Genomic DNA, 21,763 nt, shown 5'->3' on the forward strand with positions numbered 1-21,763 from the left:
CTGAAAGCCGCGGCCTCCCGTCACCGTACACAAACGCACGTCCCGCTCCGCGGCCACACGTGCCCACGCGCTCTGTTCTCCCACGGAAAGGGGCGGTGTCCCAGTGGCCCCCCCCCGGGGGGGGGCGTTCCGTCGAGGGCAGACGGTGCTGCGTTTGGGGGGATTCCCAGGCAACGGCTGGCTACCCCACAGCATCACTCCGACTCACCCAACCAGTTTTAAAAATAGTTTATTTTTGAAAACCATTAAGGCAAAACGGTACCCTGAAATTAACTCTTTACATTCATCAGTCTTACAGTAGGACATTCCAAATATGTAAGTTCCCGTAAATTCAGGATATAAATCAATATATATATGATCAGTTCAATTTCCTAATGGGAAAGTGAATAAGACCCAAGATTTAAAAAAATTAGTTATCTGAGAACCATTTTTACTGCTGGAACCAAAATTGGTTAGCGGACCGGGAAGGCGCCACGTGCCACAGGCTGCTCTCCGCTCGCCCCGTCCCTGGGGCCCGGGCCCCGCCCCCGCCCCGACGCAGAGCCTGCCGGGAAAGCAAAGCGCTGCTTCCGAGAGCGCCTCCTGCCGAGAGTAAAACCGGGGCGTGTCACCCCACGCGCTCGGAGAGTGTAAGGCACCGGGAATGGTGACAAGAAGCACCCCTGGGAGAGCAAGCGCCGGCCTCGCCTCGGAAACCAGCTCCGTCCTGATGTGGGTCCCGGGGCGGCACGGACCCCCAGCGGCCGGGAGGGAGCTTTTCCCAGATCTGGAAAACCGCGGGTGGGAGACTCCCGGGGTCTGGTCTCTGGCTTATGCTTCTGGACCGCGGGGGTGGGGGGCAGGGGGCGCACCGGGAGGCTGCCGGAAGACCAGCCTGTGCAGAAGTGTCTGGATTGCGGAGTTCTTTGGCACTAACCCGCAGGTACTAGTCCCCCGGGGGGGGGGGGCAGGGTCCAGGCCCCGCGGGTAAGTCCGCGACCTCGGGTCCAGGGCGGCCCGGCTGGTGGAGATGACACAGACCAACTCGCTGTGCCGCTCGCACGCCAAGTGCGGGAGCGAACAGACCTACGCAGAAATAAATCCCAGAAGACGGGAAAACCTCGGATGTGCGCGTGCGCGGTTCTGTCTCTGCTGTGACGCTTCCGGGTTCCGGGGGGTCCGAGAGCCAGGCCACTAGGAGTATGTGTCAATTAACACTGATTTCAAAACACCCAAATGGCTGTTACTAGATACATGATTTTAAGTTAGTACATTATTTATATTAGGATTTAAAAAATTCAAATCACAGTATTTAAGATACAGCTATGAACATGGTTCTTCTCACCACACAGTGTAGAAAAAACAGTGGTACAGGAACACCAATACTGCAGTCTCGCCGGGGCGGGGTGCTGAGTGTTAGCCGTCTTTTGTGAGGTACGTGTTTGGGGGGCCTGAAAAAAGGAGCAGACCGACTGTGCTTTTGAAAAGAGAAGACATTTCCCCAGAGTGAGGGAGTTTACCTTGAACGTATCATCGGTCACTTGTCCTCGGGGGCCGGAAGCCGGCCCGCCCTGCTGCCGGGAGCCTGAGCCGGGCCCCTCCCTGGGTCGCTGCTGTCCCAGGCTGGAGGGCGCCCTGTCTGTCCCCGGCCTGCGTGAGGCTGTAGTGCATCGTGCAGCAGACTGTAGATGCCGCTGGGCACAGAAGGCGAGAGAGGAGGCTGGCGTGTTCCCCGCTCTGGAGAACAGGGAGCTTTTCACATTTGACCCAAAGTAGCGCTGGAGGGGGTGGGTGGGGGGGAGCAACAACAGACCCAGGTCTTAGTTTGCTGTCTCTGGTGTAAGAAGTGGGTTTCTCGGTTTTCTGTTTGTTTGCAGATAATGTGTCTCACAACCACGGGGCCACTGAAGACCTTGATGTGGCTTCGGTCACGACATGGCACTGACCACGGGTGCAGGGGACACAGGGTTCCAGCAGGACGTGGCCGTGTTTCAGCTGGACCACGTTCCCTGCCCCCTTTCTCAGGGCGGGGACTAGTGAACGCGATTCTCCTTCCGTCTCGGGCTGGAATCGTGAGGAGCACGTGGTCCGGGGACAGCCCCCCTGCAGAGACCAGAGAAGGCACCTCAAGGTGGTGGTGGGGGGCAGTGGGTGCGCAGTGCGGGCGGCCGCCTCACCTCTGTTCCAATACGCAGGCCGCACGCAGCCTTTAAAAAAAAAAAAAAAAAAAAAAAGCCCGAAGCCCACTCTGGGGAAATGAAGTTCAGGGACCTGCTGCGTTCCATAGCGAAAGCATAGCAGAGGCATCATGGAACTATTTAAATGAGCGCAAGATGACGCACAGAACGTCCAGCGTCACGTCGCCACTTCCGCATCGCGGTTCCCGGAGAAACGCGACGCTCCGAGTCAGGCCAGACACGCTGCCCAGGCAGTCGATGAGCAATTTCTTGAATTCTATTAAAATGGCACCTGAAAACTATGTAAATCTCAGCAAAAACTGACACCTCGACCTCTGGAGCTCGCTGGGCAGGCCCCGCGGAGCAGCAGGCGCCCCGGGCACCGTCCCTGCACTTGGGAAGAGCGAAGCCGCCGGCCGACCGCACGCACCGCAGAGCTGCCAGCACGGGGTGCGGGCGGGCGGGCCCACGCTTCCTGTCGCAGCCTCCATGTGACCCCGCACAGCTGGCCTGCCAGGATGGCCTTTCTGCCGCAGGCGTCTACGGGCACTTCCCTGCCCACGGTGCCACCTGAAGGCCACTTCTGTCGGTACTCTGAACGGACCGCTCCATGCGAAGACTCGGTTGGCAGGAGTCCTCAACCCCAGGGGCGCCTGGGAAGCTGCGCCATGTTAAAACGAGAGCGGGCACAGCCAGAGCCGGCTTGGGACCGCCTGGAGCCTGGGGGGGACGGTGCCATCGGAACTGGGTGTGGGAAAGTCTTCCACGGGCGTTCTTTTAGCAGTCAGGAAGCCCTCAGCGGGCTGCACCGATCTCAGTCTGCAGCTTCGATGGGCTGTACAATTTCCTCGCCTCTCCTGTGTGGGCACCATTGTGGGCGCTTGGAGGGAATTTGAAGGACCGACCGCCCGGGAACACATGCGCCAGGCAGACCAGGCGCGGCCCCAGGAGCCCAGAGGCCAGTGAAGCGCGCTACGCCTAGCCGAGGAGATAGGCCCCCCAAGCTGAGACTCAGAGGAAACAGACAAGTGGACTTTACTTCCAAAGCCACGAAGATCCGTGACGTGGGTGGGCTCTGTGAACATTTGCTGTGTTTTCCTAGTGGGGTCTGCGTTTTGAAAGGCGACACGGCTTGAGGAGGTACTTGGAAAGTGGCTGGCTTTCCCTGGGTCCCTGGAAGCCCTTGGCCAAAGGCCAGGCCCATGGTCAAGTCCGTTTTAGCTGGTGGTGCCCGGCCCACTGGCCGAAACAGTGGGCCCACATGCAGAGAGCAGTCCCTAAGGTAGTCAGTGACAGGCGTGGCCACCGGGTGAAGGCCAGAGGCCACTGTGCGCCTGGCAGCTGGGACCCACTGTGCCCAGTGTCACTGGTGTGTGGAGGCAGCAGGGGCAGAGGCCCGGCTGTGACGACAGGGCGAGACCTCAGTCCGACCAGACTGCGCAGAGGCCTCTCTCCGTCCTCCTCCGGCAGGGCCGCCCCGCGCACAGGCTGCTGCACGGCCGCAGGCGGGGCCGGAGGGGAGGGAGGCCTCGGCGCGGGGTCCCTGCAGGCCTGGCCCCGTCATACTCAGGCTCAGGCTCCCTGCTGCTCCGGGCAGCACCTCCCACACACGCGTGTCTGTGACGCTCCCTTTCAACGACAGAGGTCCCTGGGGGAGTCACTGAACCCTCCCCGTCTGTGGGGGGGGGGGCACACGGCCGCCGAGCCCGGCCGCGGGTGGGAAGGCTGCAGGGCCCAAGCACCTTTGTCTGCCCGGCATCTCCGACAGGTCTGTTGAGGTAGCTGGTGTGCAGCCGACGGGAGGGGGGGCACTAGTGGCGGGCGGCTGTCACCACACCTTGAACGGAGGGTGACCTGCGTCTGGAGCTTCTGCTCAGGCCCGAGGGGGCAGTCTCGTCCGAGGCCCCTCTGCTCAACCCCCACCCGGGCGTTTCGGAAGGATGGCCCGGGCCAGCAACGCGTCGGGACACCCAGGGAGCCGCCTTCCGCGCTCGGGGAATGAAGAGCAAGGGCCCCTCAGGACGGGGGTCCGCCCCCGGGGGCAGCCCGGGGGCACTGAGCTCCGCGGTCCTCTCCTGGGCTCCGCCGTCACCGTGCTCCTTGGGAAGAGGCTCGGGGCTCATCTTCTCAGGGTTCTAGAAGGGTCTCAGGGAAGCCAGAGAGCAAGGCAGGAAGAAGGAAAGGCCCTCCGGGACTCTGACGACTCTCACCATTCAACCCCCCCCCACCCGCGGCCAGCGCACTGGGAGCATCTTGTCTCAGGTGACACAGGGCGTCACGAGGTGACTCCCTGCAGGGCAGCCCTCGCCGGGTGGCGGGTGCAGAATCTGCATGAGGGACACCCCACCAGAAATGCCCGGGGGGCCCGGAAGGGCGGGTGGAGAGGCCCCACTGGGGCCGCCCCGAGCTGGTTGGCAGGCATGTCTGTGAGGAGCCTCGGCCGTCCCTGGTTCTTGTCAGCACTCGAGACCGAGGTTGTCTGACGACCGTGTGGCCCAGGAGGAGTTTGGCACTCTTTGTGATCCCAGGCCAGGAACCCAAAGAAGCAGGTTTCAACAGACTGGCTGAGGCGTGGGTCACTGGGTGCATTCACTCAGAGGAGGCAGCAGTGGCTTTCCACTTGTGGCTGGAAGCTTCTGGAACCACCAGGGCGCAGGTGCTCACGGACACCCAGCGCGCGTGCACGCTCCTCCCCGAGCCCCTGCGAGAAGTGCCCCAGCGCACGGGGCTGGGGGGCGGCCGCCTGAGTCTGACCCCCGACCCGCTGGGGAACCCAACGAGCTGACCCGAAACACTCTGAGTGGCCGGTTGTGACGCTGCTATTTAACCAGAATGGGAACACGGGGTTTTCCTTCCCATTAATAAAAGCGAACCGCATCAAGACAGCAAGCGGCTTCTAAGCTGAGGTCCCTTGGGGGCTCCTTTGTGGCCTCGCGGGGGGTGTGGCTGGTCAGGTAGCCAGGTCCCGGGAGAACTGACGTTCAGCAAGGCCACCGACGCACAAGCCGCGCCTTCCGGCAGCTTCCCGGCACGTCGAAGACACGAGCTGCTTGGGGCGGGGGGCTCGATCGGAGCCTGAACGGAATGCCCACCTTGTCTGAGAGCCCGGGTCTCGGGGCTCGCTCTCCAAGGCCAGAGGTCAGCGGAGGTGAAACAGGTGCAGCCCTTCCCGAGCCCCGACCTCGACAACCACGGCCCCCCAGCCTAGTCAGCGCGGGGGGCCTCCTTCCGGGGGAGAGCATCGGGGGGCTGCTCCCAGGCTCCTGCCTGGCGCGGACGGCCGCTGGCTCCGTGCCCTCCCCACATGGGGGCGCTGTGAGCCGCTGCCAGCAGCTCCTCTGACGGGGTCTTGACCAACAGACGAAGTGTGTGTGGAGTTTTTCACAGGGTGCCCTGGTGGTAACTTTCACTTTTTTCTAGTTGAGGTCTCACAGTGGGACTGTTTTTCTATTGCATTTCCCTACCGCTGACCTCGGGAAGCCTAACCCTCCTTTAACAGTGGGTGACAAAGACCTTAAAGGGCCAGATGTTGTCAAGGCAGCGGGGGAGGGGTGTCCAGGACACATCCAGACTGTGGCGCTGTGGGCGCGGTGTCCAGGGGCCCCTGTGCGCCTGCCGGCCCTGGCAGGCGAGCTGCTGAAAACGTCTGAGGGGACGATGGATCCGCCGCGGTGACAGAAAGGGAGAGTACGCCTGGGTCCACACACTCTAGACACAATGCACATGGCGTCCACAGGTGGCCTGAGGCCGAGAAGCCGACCTTTAAGGCTGAAACAAGCATCTTCCCGTGCTGGACAACCTGCCTTATGCGCAAGGTTGGAGAAGGGCACTCAACTCTCCATCTCCGCACGAGCCGCCGGCCGTGGAGGCTCCTGGGACAACGAGAAACCACCTGCGGGACCTCACCCCCACCCCCAACCCCGTCGTTCCCCAGGTGACCCCCCCCCAGGACTATAAAGTCACACTTGCCTCGTCTTCCCCACTCCAGCGAACAGCTACTACCACTAAGAGTTACAAAAATAAAGCTGCATATTTTAAAAAGCAACACAGGGAAAGCCCCAAGAGCTGCCTCGACTCACAGGACACAGAAGGACATTTGCAGGTGACCTCTCAGGCTGCCCTGGAAACCATGTCCCCCCCCCCCCCCGTCCCCAGCTGCCACCATGGCCCACCTTTGAGAGGAAGCAGGTGGGAGGGCTGGAACACTGAGGTACTTCCAGGTTCACTGCCATCCTGCTCACCGATGCCAGCTCTACCGGGGCCGTGAGCCGGGGGGCGGGGGGGGGGGGCGCGGCAGAGACGCGGTTTCCTGGGTCCTCCTACAGGAGCTGGGGACGGGCCTCCCCACGGCCTACTTGCAGCCGAGCACCCGGGGAGCCAACGTAATGCGGCGGCCGCGCTTCCAGCGCTTATCAGACAATTCTTTAGAATTCTAACTTCTACGATTAAAAAATTGCATGTTGTCGCTCTTCGAATTCAGGGAGCAGAATCGAAGTCTTCTGAATAAATACTTAGCCGCTTTTAAAATGCCTAACCTTTGGTTACATCTAGATATACAGGATTACGAAAGTTAAAAAGTGCTGATTAGTTTCCAACATAGGAAGGAGCCCAGGGGTCAACAGTGGTACCTGGGGAGACGGAGCGCTCCCCGAGGTCGCCAGGCACCAGTGGTGAATCACCGCCCTGATTTAAATAAATCTGCATTGATTAACACCGGACAGCTTCCAGTCTGACAGCCTGGCATCGCTCTCCGAGTTTTCCAAGCCCCGACTCTGCACGCTCTCGGTAAAAAAGTGGCCGGTGTGGAATGGGGTCGCGGTTATCTGGAGCGCACGCGTCAGGTTCTCGGGGTCCGGCGGGGACACCTGTGCAAAGTGGCCTTGATCCCGTTCCTCCTCAGCAGCGCCTGCCGCCACCTCCATAAGTCCCGGGGAGCTCCCCTCCCCTCGTTCGTTCGAGAGAGCTCAGTACATGTCCCTGTAGATCTCCTGCAGCAGCGGGTGCAGCGCGGCGTCCGACTCGGTCCTCTTGATGACCTGCACCAGCTGCGCGTGCTCGGTGACCAGCTGCCGGAGGTCCGCCATCTTCTGCAGGAGCTTGGGGAAGAGGAAGGCGTCGTCTGGGTGGTTGCTCTGCAGGTGGAGTTTGAGCACGTGCACTATGCCCTCCTGCATCTTCTCAATCTGCCCGACATTTAGCAGGCCAGGGCGATCTACCCCCAAAGGAAAGAAGAGATGGTTGAGCGCACGGCCATCCTGGCCGGGATCCACCTGAGAAAGCAGCATCCTCCTGTCCCCGGGCCTTCCTCCCCTGAAGCTCCGGGCCTTCAGACACTGCAGACCCGACTAGGGGACAGCTGGATGCTCCCAAAGCCGCCTGGCCTCACGGGGGCAGACGGGGCAAATACTCATCCCCCCGTATTCCTGTGGCCGGAAGCGGGCTAGACCTCACAGCGTGGCCCTTTCCTTGCCTTTGCCCGACGTCCCCGTCTTCGGGTGGACACCCCAACAGGAGGAGGAAGTGTGTGTTGGGACCATGGCCACGACGGCCAGTTTTGCACAATGTGGGAGGTGAAGTTCCTCCTCCTGAGTCAAAACTAGGCGTTCGGGGTCGAGTTTTTCGCTGATCGTTAAGGGCAGTGACGGGGCGAGACCTGGGTTTTGCTGGAGAAACCACTGTCGTTACAGGGACCTCCCGATGCGAACCAGGGGGAAGGAAGTGGAGTGAGAGATGCGGGGGTGGGGGAGGGTGCCGAGACCCGGAGCTGAGGGCTGCTGCCGGTGGGGTCAGAGTCGCCCTCAGGGGGGCCCCTCGTGGGCTGGGCCGTGGGCACCAGGGTTCTGCCCTTGGTCTAGAAAATACCCTCCCCCCGCCCCCCGGCCCCACAACCCATACTCAACGGGCAGGTTAAAGCCCCATTCACACCTGTGATTTTCAGGACTATTGCTTATGATATAGATTTTTTTCCTTCTTTCTTTCTTCCATCTTTTTTGGTTGTAAAACATACAGCTGACCTTTGAACCATGCCAGGGGGTCTAACCTTTGACTCCCCCCCAAACTGAACTGCAGCCCCTGGGTATCTGCAGGGGGTTGGTTCTGGGACCCCCTGTGGACACCAAAACCCACAGGTGCATGTCCCTCGTGTGACAGGGCCCAGATCAGCACCCCCAGCTGGCCCTTCTCCTCTGCGGGTTCCCAACCGTGGACTGAAAATACTGTTTCCAACCTGCAGCATTTTATTACCCAATGTCACCTCAATAAATCCAGTAAAGAGAGTAAGGGCTTCCTGAACCCGGCTGCTGGCTGGGTGGGAACGGGGCGGAGCTGGTGGGACCCAGCTGCTCTCACTCTGAGCCCCTGTGGTGTTGGGATGACAGCGGCAGCCTCGGTTCTAGGAGTGAGTCAGCCACAGGGACAGCACAGCTGCCAGTGGTTGGTGGGGACAGGCGCCCCATCAGCCTCCCTCAAGGCTGGGTAAGGTCCACCGGGAATGACCTTCTTAGACCCGGGACAGTACTATTTACAGCAATGTGACAGCGAGCCACAAATCGGGGCGTGGAGCCAGCCTCCCGCAGAGCAGCCCAGGTCTCCCTCCCCGGGACCGCCTCCTTAGCAGAGCCAACTTTGCGACTGTCGCTGGTGAGCGACCAGTGCCCCTCATCCTGAAGCAGCGTGAGTACAGCTGTCCTGACAGGTGCATGGCACTCCGCAGAGTATGGCATGATAACAACGTGGCAGTGACAGAATTATACTATAGAGTCACGTGCCGCTTAACGACAGGGACACGTTTGGCGAAACCCGCCGTTAGGCGGTCCCATCCCCGTACGACCGATACCGCGCATGCGCACACGCCGAGGCAGTCCGGCCTCCTGCGCGCCGCGGCTACGCTCTGGGCCCCGGTGTGCACGCGCGGCACTGTACGGAGCACGCGGGTCGAGCACGGCGGCAGTGATGCCACCGAGAGCCGCGCACACACGGGATGAGGCTGCGGCGGGCGCAGCGCGGTCTCCGGGCCACGGCAGCCGTCGTGCGCAGGAAGAGCGCGCTCGAGAACCACGGTCAGGAGTGCAGTGCGGCAAACACGCACCAGGGACGCCGCCGTCACTCCTCGCCATCGGGGGCGATGGGCTGCGCCCGCCTGCACGTGCTGTTTTGTCACGCGGCTCTCAGCGCAGCAGGCTGTCCACACCAGCGTCGCAGCTCGTGCGGGGCGCACGGCACCTCGACGTGGCGACGCGGCGCCCTCACCAGGCGGTTGCAGGTTTCCGGCTCCGCGAGAATTATGGGAGCAGGGCTGTGTGCGCAGCCCCTTGTCCACCCACACGTCGTTGCACGGCACGGGACCGCATCGTAGTATCACACACCACGTATTCTATGACGGTATCATCATCACCCCTACCTGGCATACTGCTTGGCGTAACTGCCAATGTTCCAATTTTAAGTAGAGCACTTATATATTATAATGTAAATAAAGCACACACAACGCACAATACGAACTCATACACAATAATATCTGATATGATACAGGTGCGACTCTCATTTGGCTTCTAGGAAGTGGCGACGCAGGGGCTCAGGCGCGGCTCCGCCCCTCCCCGCGGCTCCGCCCCTCCCCGCGGCTCCGCCCCCGCTGGATTTACCACCCACCGTTCACGACAGGAGCCCGCAAGCGTGCGGCACCCGCGAACTGAACAGAGAACTCACCTCCACAGCAGATGATCGCAGCCACGAAGAGGGAAATGTCGCTGTCGTCCAGCTCCAGCGCGTTGAACTTCATGGCGAAGTCAAACTTGGGCTCCATGATGTCACAGAAGGGCTTCCGGAGGCTCTTCAGGAACTCGCGCGTGATGAAGCCGTTTCCGTAGGCGACCAGCATCCCGTCTTTGTTCATCACGGAGGACAGCATGGTGAAGATGGCCTCGTAGACCCCGTACTTCAGCAGCGTGACCTGGTCATTCAGGTCCAAGCTGGCGAAGCCGGGGATGGACTTGGCGAACTCCGTGAGCTCCGTGACGGTCTCCACGGACGTGCACTGGCAGCAGTGGTAGATGCGGACTTCCGCCTCCTTGTTCTGGATGCCGTTGGCCACCAGCTTGGCCACCAGCGTCTTCTCGGCCATACACAACGTCTCCATGTCGTGGATGACGAAAGGCTGCAAAGAAAGGCGCCGAGTTAAGTCCAGTCGTTGGTGACAAGCGTCCTCCTGATCATCAGTGAACTGGCGAGGAGCCAGTGCATCCCAGTGACCTGGGGATGGTCAGCGTGGGCACCAAACACAGTCCCCGTCTAAAGACCCTCCCACCGGTGGGGACCGGGGGACTGCAACAGCGAGCCCACAGCCGAAATGCGCCCGATACCAACCACCACCGCCTGACGCTGCGGGGGCTTCACTGCTGAGAGAGCGAGGCGCTGATTTTTGGCAGTGCAACTAACCAGAGGATACTAGCAAGGCGCTTTCACCGTGTGATCACGTTCTCTGGACGCCTAAACACCGCTGGGGTAGCCCTCACTATGATCATTCTCAACGTTGCCGTTCTACGGCCGGCACACGGGTAGCTGCTCACCCAGCCCTGACTGCCGACTGAGCAGGTCTGGCCGCGAACACGCACACCTCGGGAAGTCGGCGTCTGCGTACAAATAAGCGAGGAGACGTGGTTAAAGCCCGGCTGACTGGGGGCAAACGGCAAGAGCCTTGGAGGACGCCTGCTTCCCTGCGCACGAGACTGGGGCCGGCGCGTCAAAACTCCACGTTCTGGAACAAGGAACAAGCCCCCCCGTGGCAGCAGCCCCACGTGCCCATGCCATTCGCTCCTAACCCCGAGGGTCCTGCACTTTAGAAAGACCGAGTAGAGGAAAGAAGGGACAAGAAGGGACAGGTGGCCGTGTGACTGGAAGCCAGCCTGCCCAGGAGAGCGCACCCATCTGGCGGGGCTCAGGAGAGAGGCACGGACACATTGCCAGCCAGAACTGTTGGGGGGGGGGGCGGTGACGGGGGCGGAGGCACTGTCTGCTGCCCTATGTGAACAGGGTCCGTAGACACCGCATGACTTTAAGGATCACTGCCAGTGGGCAGGACACATCACCACAAAGCGCCTGCCCCGTCGCGGGAGGCGGCCCCCCTCCCGGGTGCACGACAGCATCAGCTCGCAGCCCCCTGCAGGCACCTGTGCGCCGCCCGGGCCGGCACAATCCCACGGGCCGCCTGGGAAGCTGAGTCATAACCTGAGTCAGATCGGGCAGCACAGTATCGGGGGGGAAAAAACCCGACCCCGCAGCTGAGGCGAGGGCACATTTTAGAAAGTACCCCGAATGGTGAAAACATCCTGAAACAAAACTTGAAGCCGAAATGCCTGAACCGCTCAAGCGTGACAGAGGGAGCCCCAAACCGCCTGTCCCCGGAGACCGTAAAAGCACTCGGACCACCACTGGTCTGAGGAGGTCTGGTGGGGGGCGGGGGTCTGCATCACAGCACACGGGAGCCCAGGTTCACGGCGCTCACCCGCACGGGACAGACGAGGGACACGTCCGTCTGGGTCAGAGGGCGGGCGGCAGCCCTCCATTTCGAACAACAGACTCTGAGGCCACGCTGACTTTATCCGAATCACTGGCTTTTCCAGCACGTTCAGTGGGGGCGGGCGGGAGGGTTTTTAGAGAGGGGAGCTCCATGGTCAGAAACATTCGAGAAACTGTGACTCAGAGGCAGCAGGGCCTCCCAGAGTCTGCAGCGTGAGCGTGGGCCGCGACGCTCCCACACCGGGGTGGATTCCCAAGTGCTGGACGACAGAGTGCTTCCTTCTCTCCGTGGCGGTTCACAGGCCGAGCCCAGGGCCCAGTGCAACGTGAAAACGGGGGACGCTCTGCTCAAGAGTGATTGAGAATCTCAAGGCAGCGACAGCTTAGCATTCCACCCCAGTCTGGGCCGCCAAAACAGGGCACACACCCACGGGGCCGGCCCCCAGCAAGTTTAAGGACACACATGCTCTCATAAAGTGGGGGGCGCCCTCAATGGTCACAAATATTCCATGTTAATAAAGTCGTCACTTGGATTTTTAGAAGGCAGGCCTCATTAACTGGCCAATTTGGAGACCACTGGAATTCAAAACAAGTGGTGACATTAAGAAGCCAGTGTTTATTAAAGCTCGAGAAACTGTAGCTAAAACACCTGAAAAGCTGCCAAGCTCGGCTGATAAACATTCCTGATAAGACTGTTTAAGACAGCTGTGCAGCTAATACCGGGCCCGGCACAAATAACACCCCTCTTATTACAAACTCTTATTACAAAATCATAAGCATGTCATTCTGTAACGCAACAATAACACACTCAAGCACACCAAGGGACATTTCAGGGAACGTGTTCGAACTGCTGTCCCTCTCGTGCGAGACATTCACGGACCCCGCCGGCCACACCCACGCAAGCCTCACTCCGGGGGGGCCCTGTGGTTTTACTTTGGAATGCGCCCTTCCCACTCGCGCCTGGCCGGGAACCCATCTGACGTGACGGGGGTCGTTCCCAGGGAGTCAGGAGAGCGCGCCGCGCGGATCCGAAACTGCCCGGTTTCGCCTGCAGCCGCCCCACGCCGAGGCCAGCGGGCCCCCGGCCAGCACACGCCCGCGGCTGGCTGCACCCGACGCTGCCCCGTGTGCCGCAGTGTCACCTGCAACAACCCGTCTCCAAAACACATCCCCGCAGCATCTCTGTAAACGTTGGGCAGCACTGTCTTCTAGGAAAAGCCTGTGAGTTCCTGGTAGAGCTGCCTCGGATGAAATGATTTAATGAGCGTTGGGCTAGGCTTGACTGCACACTTCCAGAAATGGTATAAACCACCAAGTCTGGTTTTCAATCTGAAGACGACGAAAGAAGCAGGCGTAGTGTTTCCACCGAAGGCTGGCAGGAGACCCCGCGTGGTGGCGGGCGGCTCGTCCCCGAGGTCCCGCAGCACTGACCGCAGGGACCCCCCCTCCGCAGCCAGCTGCAGAACCTGCCCTCCGCCACACGTCTCCTTGCTTCATTTTTTTTTCAAACGGGACCCCGACTCTGTGGAACCCCGTCTGCGTGCCAGGCTGGCTGCGGATGACTCCTAGCTCGGCCTGAAGCTCACCGACCTTCTCAGAAGACAAGCGTTTTCCGTAACTAAAGACATCCAGAGACTCTACAGGCAGTCCCCGACCATGTGAGTGACACGGGAACCCCCGAAGCGGACACCTGCTGTCCCTCACCCGACGGAATCAACAACTCCTGGTGCGTCTGCGAGACGGAAGAGGGGGCAGGGCTGCTCGCCGTCACGCAGACCCCGAGCGGCGGGCGTCTGAGCAGCCGGTGCCAGAGAGTTGCTGCCTCCCTAACAAGCGCCCTCAGCTCTTCCTCAGAGAGGAGCCGGCTCCCCAACTGAGAGGCAGCTGAGGCTGAGAGCGAGTGTGCAAGGACAAGCGTGCTCGTGTGCATGAAGTGTGTGTGGGGGTTCACGTGTGCATGTGCACACACGTGTGAACATGTGCGCGTGTGAACACACACGTGTGGGAGTTCGCACATGCGTGTGAGTGTGCATGCACACACATATGCATGAGTGTGAGTGCATGTGTGCCCGTCACGAGAAAGGCACTGACCTCAAAGCTCCCCAGTCTCAGCTGCACGCAGCTTCCTTCCAAAGGAGACACCCCCGGCCCCTCACCAGCGGTCAGCTCGCGGCCTCTTCCCAGGCGCCGTGTGTGGGAAGCACCTCTTTTGGAAGCCATGTCCAGAGGGGAGCCACATTCCCCCCAGTTCCTCGGGGACACTTCTGTCCCTGTCACCCTCAAAGCAAGGGGCGGCGAGTGCCCTGACAGGCTCTGACCAACAACAAAGGGCCCCGCTCCCTGTGACCTCCAGGGGCTCACCCCAGCCTGCGTCCAGGCGGACACAGACTCTGGCTACCCAGCCCACCCCCACTGCCTCCGCTAGAGCCCCTTTCCCCAAAGCGACTGCATCTGCCCGGCTTCCAAGCAACATCCCTCCCTCCCCTGAGACCCTGTCTCCGTCCCTTGCACCCGAACCCTCCCGGTCCACCCAGCATCCTAGTGGGTCCCGGGTCAACCTCAGGTCTCTGCTTCAGCGGATCCACGGGCCACGGAAGTGGTTTTCACAGAGCAAAGCGGTGGTCAGGTGCAAGGGTCAGGCCGGCTGCCACTTCCAGCAGGCCGGGGCCTGCTTTCAAAGTAAAAGTCTGCCAGCACCGAGGGCCAAGTCTGGGTGACGGTCCAGAAGCTCCATGCCCTCGTCTAGCAGGTCCTGCAGGAGGCCGCTCTGGGCCTGGCGGGGAAGAAGCCAGCCCTGAGTGACGGCAGACCATCCCCCTCTCGCTCCAGGGGCAGACCTGTCCTCCCAAGTTCAAGCTGTGTGACTAAGTCTGCCGACAGCCTGGACAGACTCACGCTCCCCCACCTGACAACACAGGCCCGGTGGGCTGGCGCCGCTGCGGCTCCGTGAACGACAGACACACGCACGCCGCAGGTGCGGGGGTCTGAGAAGCCGACGCCGCTTCCCGGACCCGTTCCCCAACACAGCTTCAGCGAGGGCCGCCGTGTCACCTGGGCGGGACTTCCGTGAGCAGTGCTGAGCGCTGGGTCACTGAGCGCCGGGTCACTGAGCGCCGCTCAGGGTGACCGGGCCAGGGGAAGCCTGGCCTCCCCCGGAGATGTCCCACCGACAGACTGAACTGCTTCCCGAGCCACGTGAAAGGTGCGGGCTGTGGTCTCCCCACCCGCCGGCTCCTCCACACGGAGCAGAGAGAGAAGACCGGGGCCGAGGCCGAGTCGGGGTGGGCAGGAGGAGGGCCACACCTCCAACGCGGAGAGGACCAACGCGGGGTGGGAAGCGAGCCCGGCCCAGGGCAAACCGTGCGGTCACAGGCAGTGAGCGCCACCCCTGGACGTCGTGGTTCGCAGGTGGGGGGCGGGAGCAGGCCCCGACCCTAACAGGACACCGAATTCTCTTCCTGGTGCAGTGAAGCCCAGCCCCAGACTACCGGTCTCCTGTTTGTCTCCTTGGGACCCGAAGACAGATTCTTCTCCCAGAGGACCCCGCCGCCCAGACGTCGCTGGCTCTGGCAAAGCGTGACGGGGCCCCTCCTAAGACCCGGGGATCTCAGCGGGCCACCCACAAGGACACTCCCTGGAAATCAGATTATATTCAACGGGAGTGCTTGGTTAAGAGTAAAGACGACCTTTAGTTTGCCTTAAATTCCACAACTCCTGGAGAGAAAGAGAAGACCTCGGAAAGATCGAAAAAGATCTGAAACAGATGGGACTTTTCGGTGACGCCGGTTCCGGGCTACACCCACTCGTCACCTCCAGGAAAGGTAAACGCGACGCGCACACGGGTCCCTTTGCTCGCGCTCCGCTGAGTCCGCTTGCCCCGGCCCCTGGGGCCGCCCGGCGTGGGTGCGCTCCCTCCCGTCTCTACCGGGGTTCGCTCGCACCCCCCGCAAGGGTCTCAGCCGATGCCGTGGGAGAACTCACTGAAGTCTTAAAGGACTCGGTGGAAAAGAGGTTTGGTCTGCTCACGAAAGAAAGGAGCTTGTGAAATACTTTACTTCACTGTGACTAAAACCTCCAGCCTGTGATTCCCAACAAGGATCGCTTCGAGCTACTCATTAGTACACACAAAACCTGTTCCGCCAGGCTCAGAGGACAGTGCCAAGTGTCCTTATTTGCCATCCTCCGCCGCCCCCCTCTTTGGAGGCAGCTCTGTGGAGACGGACTTGGTTATCGAGGGGTGAGGGTGGGGTGACGCCAGGCTGGGCAGGTGCTGAAGCACGTGCAGGGGGTCCCCAAGAGGCACTCACAGATGCTCCCGGAAAGGTCCAGAACTTTCCAAAAAGAGAGCAACATTCCCGTAAACACCTCCCCCTTTCGAGGCCCTAAGCCGGGGGGGGGGCTGCCTTCCCCCCGAAGGCAGGAAGGGGCGTGTGGGGCAGCAGGTCGAAGCGGAGGGCGCAGTCCGGGGAGAAGGGACGCACGACCGCAGTCTGAGTGGGACCTGAACGGTTTCACTTTCTGGTGTTAAAATGGGGATTTTTTTTTTTTAAATGCACTCAGACACACCCTAGAATCTGGTAGCTATTAACTAGGTTTCTTTTTTTGGTATAGTAATTACATAGGCCTTATAGTAACTGGGTCGCTAGGAGCTTTGGGGTGGATCAACCCCAGCAGACAGGAGTGGTTAAGCTACGTTTTAGCATCTCTGAGTGAATGTTTCCATTCCACTGTCTCTCGGTCACCTTGGGGACAAGTCCCGTTTCCCCAGCATTCGATACCTGTCTTCTCAGCCCTCCTCTGCGCTCTAGCGGACGTGGTGCCGTCAGAACGCGGCGGCCTGGCAAACGCCCGCGGCGCAGGGGAGACACCTACCGGGTTGTTGCTGGCCTTCCCCGCGAGGATGACCCGGGCCTTGACCTTGTTCATGTTGAAGTTCTTCAGGTAGGCCTCGTAGATCCTCTTGGCGAGGGACTTGAGGTCTGCCGTTTCGGAATCTTCTACGTCATGCTCACACGTGAGGATTTCTGCTTTCAGTTTTGCTTTCTCAGACCTTGGCATGCGTCCAAAACGAATAGCTGGGGGTGGGGAGAGAAACGGGACAGTGGGGGAGGGACGGACGTGAGCGCGGCAGCGTGAAAGGTGGCTCACGGAGGCCCGGACCGCCGCGCGCAGGTGCAACCCCAAATGGAGGTCGGCAGGTAAGGTCAAATCCGCCCCTTAATTCTGCTTTGGAGAGATGAACACAAAACTCAAACCCCACTAATCCTGGGCCGTTTCCAAGGGTTAAAATGAAAGGCAACGCCATTACTCATTAATGAGGAGGTGGGGCTTTGGACGACCCCCCACCATCGGGCCTTCCGGTTGTGGGGGGGACCTGAGTCCCGCCGCGGCGAGTTCACGTCCCCCCTTTTCCTTTTTCCAGAAGGCGGACACGCCACTTTTACGAACTCGTTGTTTTGCGTTTATCTCCGCCTGCAAGCGGCGTGTTCTCAAACGAGAGGGTGACTGAATTAAGTTAAATTCACAGCAGGATAAGACGCCCAGATGGCACCTGTGTGACAGGAAGGGGCGTCACGGCGACACGGGGACGGACAGCCGGCTCCCAGACCCTGCGTCGAGCCTCACCATCGGACGGTTCCAACTGCGACTCCCGGTGCCGCGCCGAGCCTCACTCAGCGTGCGGGGCTGTCGGTTTCTCGGGTCGCTGCGGGTGCAGCGCGATAGCGCCGTCCACTCCCCAGGTCGGGAGGGGAAACCGAGGCACGGGCTGGGGCGAGGCGGTAGACGGCCTTACCTACCGTTATGGGACATCCCGACCGACAGGCACTTGTGGAAGCGGCAGTACTGGCACTTGTTGCGGTTCTTCTTCTGGATCTTGCAGCTGCGCTCGCACTTGTCGTAGACCAGCTTCAGCCGGATCGTGCGCCGGAAAAAGCCCTGCGGGGGCGACGCAGGGGGCGTGAGGCGGGGGGAGGGGGGTGTCCTGGCCCCGCAGCCGCGCGTCCCGTCCTCCCCGCATCCTCTCTCTTAAAACCAACCGAATGCAGGGAAGTGGTTCTGAAGGGTGTGACGTAGCTGCGCCGCACTGAATATTTTAAATGTCATGGCACGTAAGATTAAAAACAAGAAAACGAGGCAAAATTCAAAGTAATGTCAAAATGTCCTCGTCTGGCTTGGAAAGGCACAATTATAATCTCCCAAAGCGTTACCTAGTCCTGGTAAAATCTACACTAATATGACTTTTTCCTCTCCTAGGGCACGTCCGTATTTGTGACTAATAACTGTGTAAAAACTTTTATAAGAGAATGTTAACTTCCCTAAAGACGAAGTTATTTTAAAATATGATAAAAGGAAGCCAGCTTTATGTAAACAATTTGCTTGCTCTACAAGAACACCTTTAACTTTATCTTAACTTTCACTTAACGTTAATGTAAACAAAAACATTATTTATACTTAAAAGTCAAATTTTATTTAACAAACTCTAAACAAAAATAACTTAATCATACAGAAGAGGCCCCTTTACAATGAGCTCTTGAAGAGTTCATGGTTAGAAAGTTGTGAAGTGTGCCCACTTGCATCTGGTTCTTTTTTCTTTGCTTTCCATCATTCTCCCATATATTTCCTTTCTTTTCTCTTTTAAATATTTTATGTATTTATTTTTAGAGAGGGGGGAGGGGGAGAGAGAGAAACATCAGACGTCGGTGTGTGAGAATCCACCAGTTGCCTCTCTCACACCCCCCCGGGGGCCTGGCCCACAACCCAGGCAGGTGCGCTGACTGGGAATCCAACCGGTGACCCTTCGGTTCCCAGCCCACACTCAATCCACTGAGCCACACCGGCCAGGGCCGTTCTTCCACATTTTTGCGTGGGAGGCCTGGCTGGGCCGGGGAGAGGAGGCCTCGATTTCCTGGGGAACGTGGGGGCAGGGCTCCTACTCCCTCCGATTGGTCGTCGGGGCTTGCAGAGCAGGGCGGCCGGCGCACGGGTGAAGCCGGGAGGCAGGGTGAGGAGACAGGGTTTCAAAGGTCAGGACGCAGAGACGCCCGGGCTCCCGCGGCCCGTCCTGCCCGGGCACCGGCCTGGCTCCAGGCCGGGCGTCTCTGTCGTTCCCAGAATGCACAGCGCGCAGCGTGCCACTAGCGGCTGTGGCTCTTCCCGAGAGCTGGTAAAATGTCCAGCGTGTGCAAGGAATGGGACTTCTGGTGGCGAGCATCGAGGTGAGGCGTCGTGTGCCCGCGACGCCAAGCCTGACACACGCGTGTAATTCCAGAAGGAGCCTGTCCTTCCTGCGGTCATGCTGGAAAGTCACGGGAGGGCCCGTGACGCGGTGCGCAGAACGCCGGAGACCGGGCCTGACCCCGCCCTGCTGGCCCTGGGTCACGTGTGCCGCGGACGGGCTGAGCTGGCGTGAGTACGAGGACAGGCACCAGGGTGCTCGTGGTCGGGGTGCAGAGAACCCCGACGTGCAGGAAAGGATGCCGGGGGTCAGGAGCAGCTGCGGAGGGGCAGCGCTGGGTCTGGCTGCCACCTGGCACGTGCTGTGGGACACTGCGCACGACACTGCGCGTGTCCGACGGCCGCGGGGGCCACCGCCCTCCCCGACGTTGCAGCAAGGACGAGAGACAGGGCCCAGGCTCCCTGACCTCGCGTCCAAATGCAGGGGCCACCTTTCAGGTGGCTGGTCTGCCCTTGAAGGACACACCTCTCCGAGGTGCGCACGAAGCGCGGTGCGGCGACCTGCCACCCCTCTCTGGAGAGAGATGGATCGGTGCCCTGGGTCAGGCCCCGCCTGGGGCTTTCTGCAGATCCGTTTTGCAGTGACAAGCGTTTGTGCGCAGGGCAGGAGGAACCACACGTAACCCCCGAAGCAGGCCACCTGTCCCCCATGCCACCCCGCACCCCACGGTCCAGCCTACCTTGCAGCCTTCACACGCGTGAACCCCGTAATGGTAGCCCGAGGCCTTGTCCCCACAGATCCTGCATTCGATGTTCAGTGCTGTGCTGGCGGAGTCCTCGGCGCTACCGTGGGCCCCGGGGTAAGTGACCGATGAGGGGCTCGAAGCCGGTGACAGGGTGTCTGAGGACAGACGGGAAAGACGGGTGAATTTTCAAAGCATCGCCAGTCTACACCTACATCAGGGTTCTGAGGCCACACGAGAGGTGTTTAGGGAGGGGCATCCGCGGGTGGGCGGGGCTTCGCCCAAGCGCCTGCGCGTGCGCAGTCTGGGCCCGCAGGTCTGCGGGTCACACGGTTCCCTCTCGCCACAGGCTTCGCACGCCCCTGCAGGGGACGCGTCCCGCAGAGCTTGCTACTGTGTCTGCGTCCTCCCGGCTCACCCGTGACTGTCAGCTCCGCGCATCGCACCAGAATGCAGCATAACAATGCCCGTTATGCACCATGACCATAACCCATGAAAGAAAAAAATAATTTGGCCTTTCTTATAATGAAAATTTTGCTCTGCAAAAGACACTTAAGAAAATAAAAGGGCAAGCCACAGACGGGGAGAAAAACTTTGCAAAACACACATATCTGATAAAAGATTTGTAACCCAGATATGCAGAGAAGACTTAAAACTTAACAGTAATAAACCAAACAATGCAAATAAAAATTGGCAGAAAGTCTCCATAGACACCTCACTAAAGAAGCTGTAGAGAACTGCAAGTCAGTGCAGAAAACGATGCGGCGAGTCGCCGGTCCTCAGGAGACTGTCACTAAAACAACAATCGGACACCGACACACGCCCGTTAGAGCGACGAACACCCAGACGACCGGCTGCGCCACCTGCCGGCGAGGCCGCGGGGCAGCAGCCCCTCGCTCACTGCCAACGGGAATGCGAGAGGGTGCAGCCGCTCCGGAGGGCAGTCTGGCAGCCTCTTACAAGCAAAACTCTTACAGGAGTTACATTCCTATATATTTACGCAAGTGATTTGAAAACTTATGTTCATACAAAAACCAAACATGAGCCTGGGCTGGTGTGGCTCAGTGAACTGAGCGCCAGCCTTTGAACCAAAGGGCCACTGGTTCGATTCCCAGTCAGGGCCCAAGCTTGGGTTGTGGGCCAGGTTCCCAGCAGGGGGTGCACGAGAGGCAACCACACATCAATGTTTCTCTCCCTCTCTTTCTCCCTCCCTTCCCCCTCTCTTAAAGTAAAGAAATAGTCTTTAAAAAAAAAACAGACATGAATGTTCATAGCAATTTTATTCCTAATTGCCAAAATCAGAAGCGACCAAGATGCCCTGCAGTAGGTGAATGCATAGACAAAAAGCCAGTCTGAGAGGCTGCACACACTAGCTGCTCCCGGGTGCCTGCCGTCCTGGGAGAGGCAGAACTAGGGGGGGGGCGAAGAGCGCGGGCTGGGCCGGGGCAGGGCAGGCAGGGCTGAAGACCAGGAGCCCTGGGGGGTTTTGGAGGTCATGAACCTTCATACGAAAATGCAATAGCAAACACATGATACTAAGTACCCGTCAAAACCCACGGAACTTCCCAGCAGTGAAACTCCAAGTTGCAAATACAGCAGAAATAACCCAGGGGGTCTGCAGAGCCCGGGAGGGAGGGCAGGAGGCCACAGAAGAATGTAACCGCCTCAGAAGCATGGTGCCAGCTCACCTCTGACCTGCGGAACCTTGGGAACGAGCGGTGTCTGGGAGTAAAGGCAAAGGAGCTGACTCAGGCACCGTGGGTCGGCTGGTCGAGCAGCTCACGGGGACGGGTGAGCAGTCCGGACGGCGCTCCGCACGCAGCTGGAGGTGCACGCTCAGTTAACGCAGGGCGGGTGGGGGCAGCCGGGGCTCTCTCGGTTGGAGAGGGCAAGGGAGGCCAGGACGACGGTCACGTGGCGGTGGGCTTGGGCTAGACGCAGACACCGGTGTGACCGCACGTTTGCCTTAGCACAGCCAGACACGGCCACGTAGAGAAGTGCTTGCAGACGCGTGTGCACACACGAGCTGCCGCGTCTTTGCACTGTCGGCTGGGAGAGCCGAGAGACAACGTGCCCAAGTGGCACCCGTTTCGGGGACAACACGGGGACTCGCATGGAGCCGGACACAGTCCCGGTGGGAAGCCTGGGAACGCGGGGGCATTCGGTAAAGCACCCCCA

The 21,763-nt window shown here is 60.1% G+C and overlaps 1 protein-coding gene across 14 annotated transcripts in view; it reads right to left on the reverse strand.

Annotated features, from left to right (window-relative positions):
• Positions 1–211: 211 nt before the first annotated feature.
• The window catches only part of PPARA (peroxisome proliferator activated receptor alpha), a 50,807-nt gene continuing 29,255 nt past the window's right edge, over positions 212–21,763 (reverse strand). For 12 of the 14 annotated variants that reach the window (XM_045834983.1, XM_045834981.1, XM_045834979.1 and 9 more), the window contains 5 exons: positions 19,583–19,743; positions 17,465–17,603; positions 16,539–16,741; positions 9,858–10,305; positions 1,938–7,368 (listed from right to left, as the gene is read on the reverse strand). In XM_045834983.1, the coding sequence (XP_045690939.1) occupies positions 7,121–7,368; positions 9,858–10,305; positions 16,539–16,741; positions 17,465–17,603; positions 19,583–19,743 (1,199 nt within the window). In that variant the 3' untranslated portion in view covers positions 1,938–7,120. Of the gene's footprint in view, positions 7,369–9,857; positions 10,306–16,538; positions 16,742–17,464; positions 17,604–19,582; positions 19,744–21,763 lie in introns of all 14 variants that reach the window. The other 2 variants (XM_045834971.1, XM_045834985.1) reach the window with 2 other exon arrangements.

The sequence above is a fragment of the Phyllostomus hastatus genome, unplaced genomic scaffold (genome assembly GCF_019186645.2).
Source record: "Phyllostomus hastatus isolate PE091 unplaced genomic scaffold, TTU_PhHast_1.1 phas_contig_198, whole genome shotgun sequence".
Classification (NCBI taxonomy): Eukaryota; Metazoa; Chordata; class Mammalia; order Chiroptera; family Phyllostomidae; genus Phyllostomus; species Phyllostomus hastatus.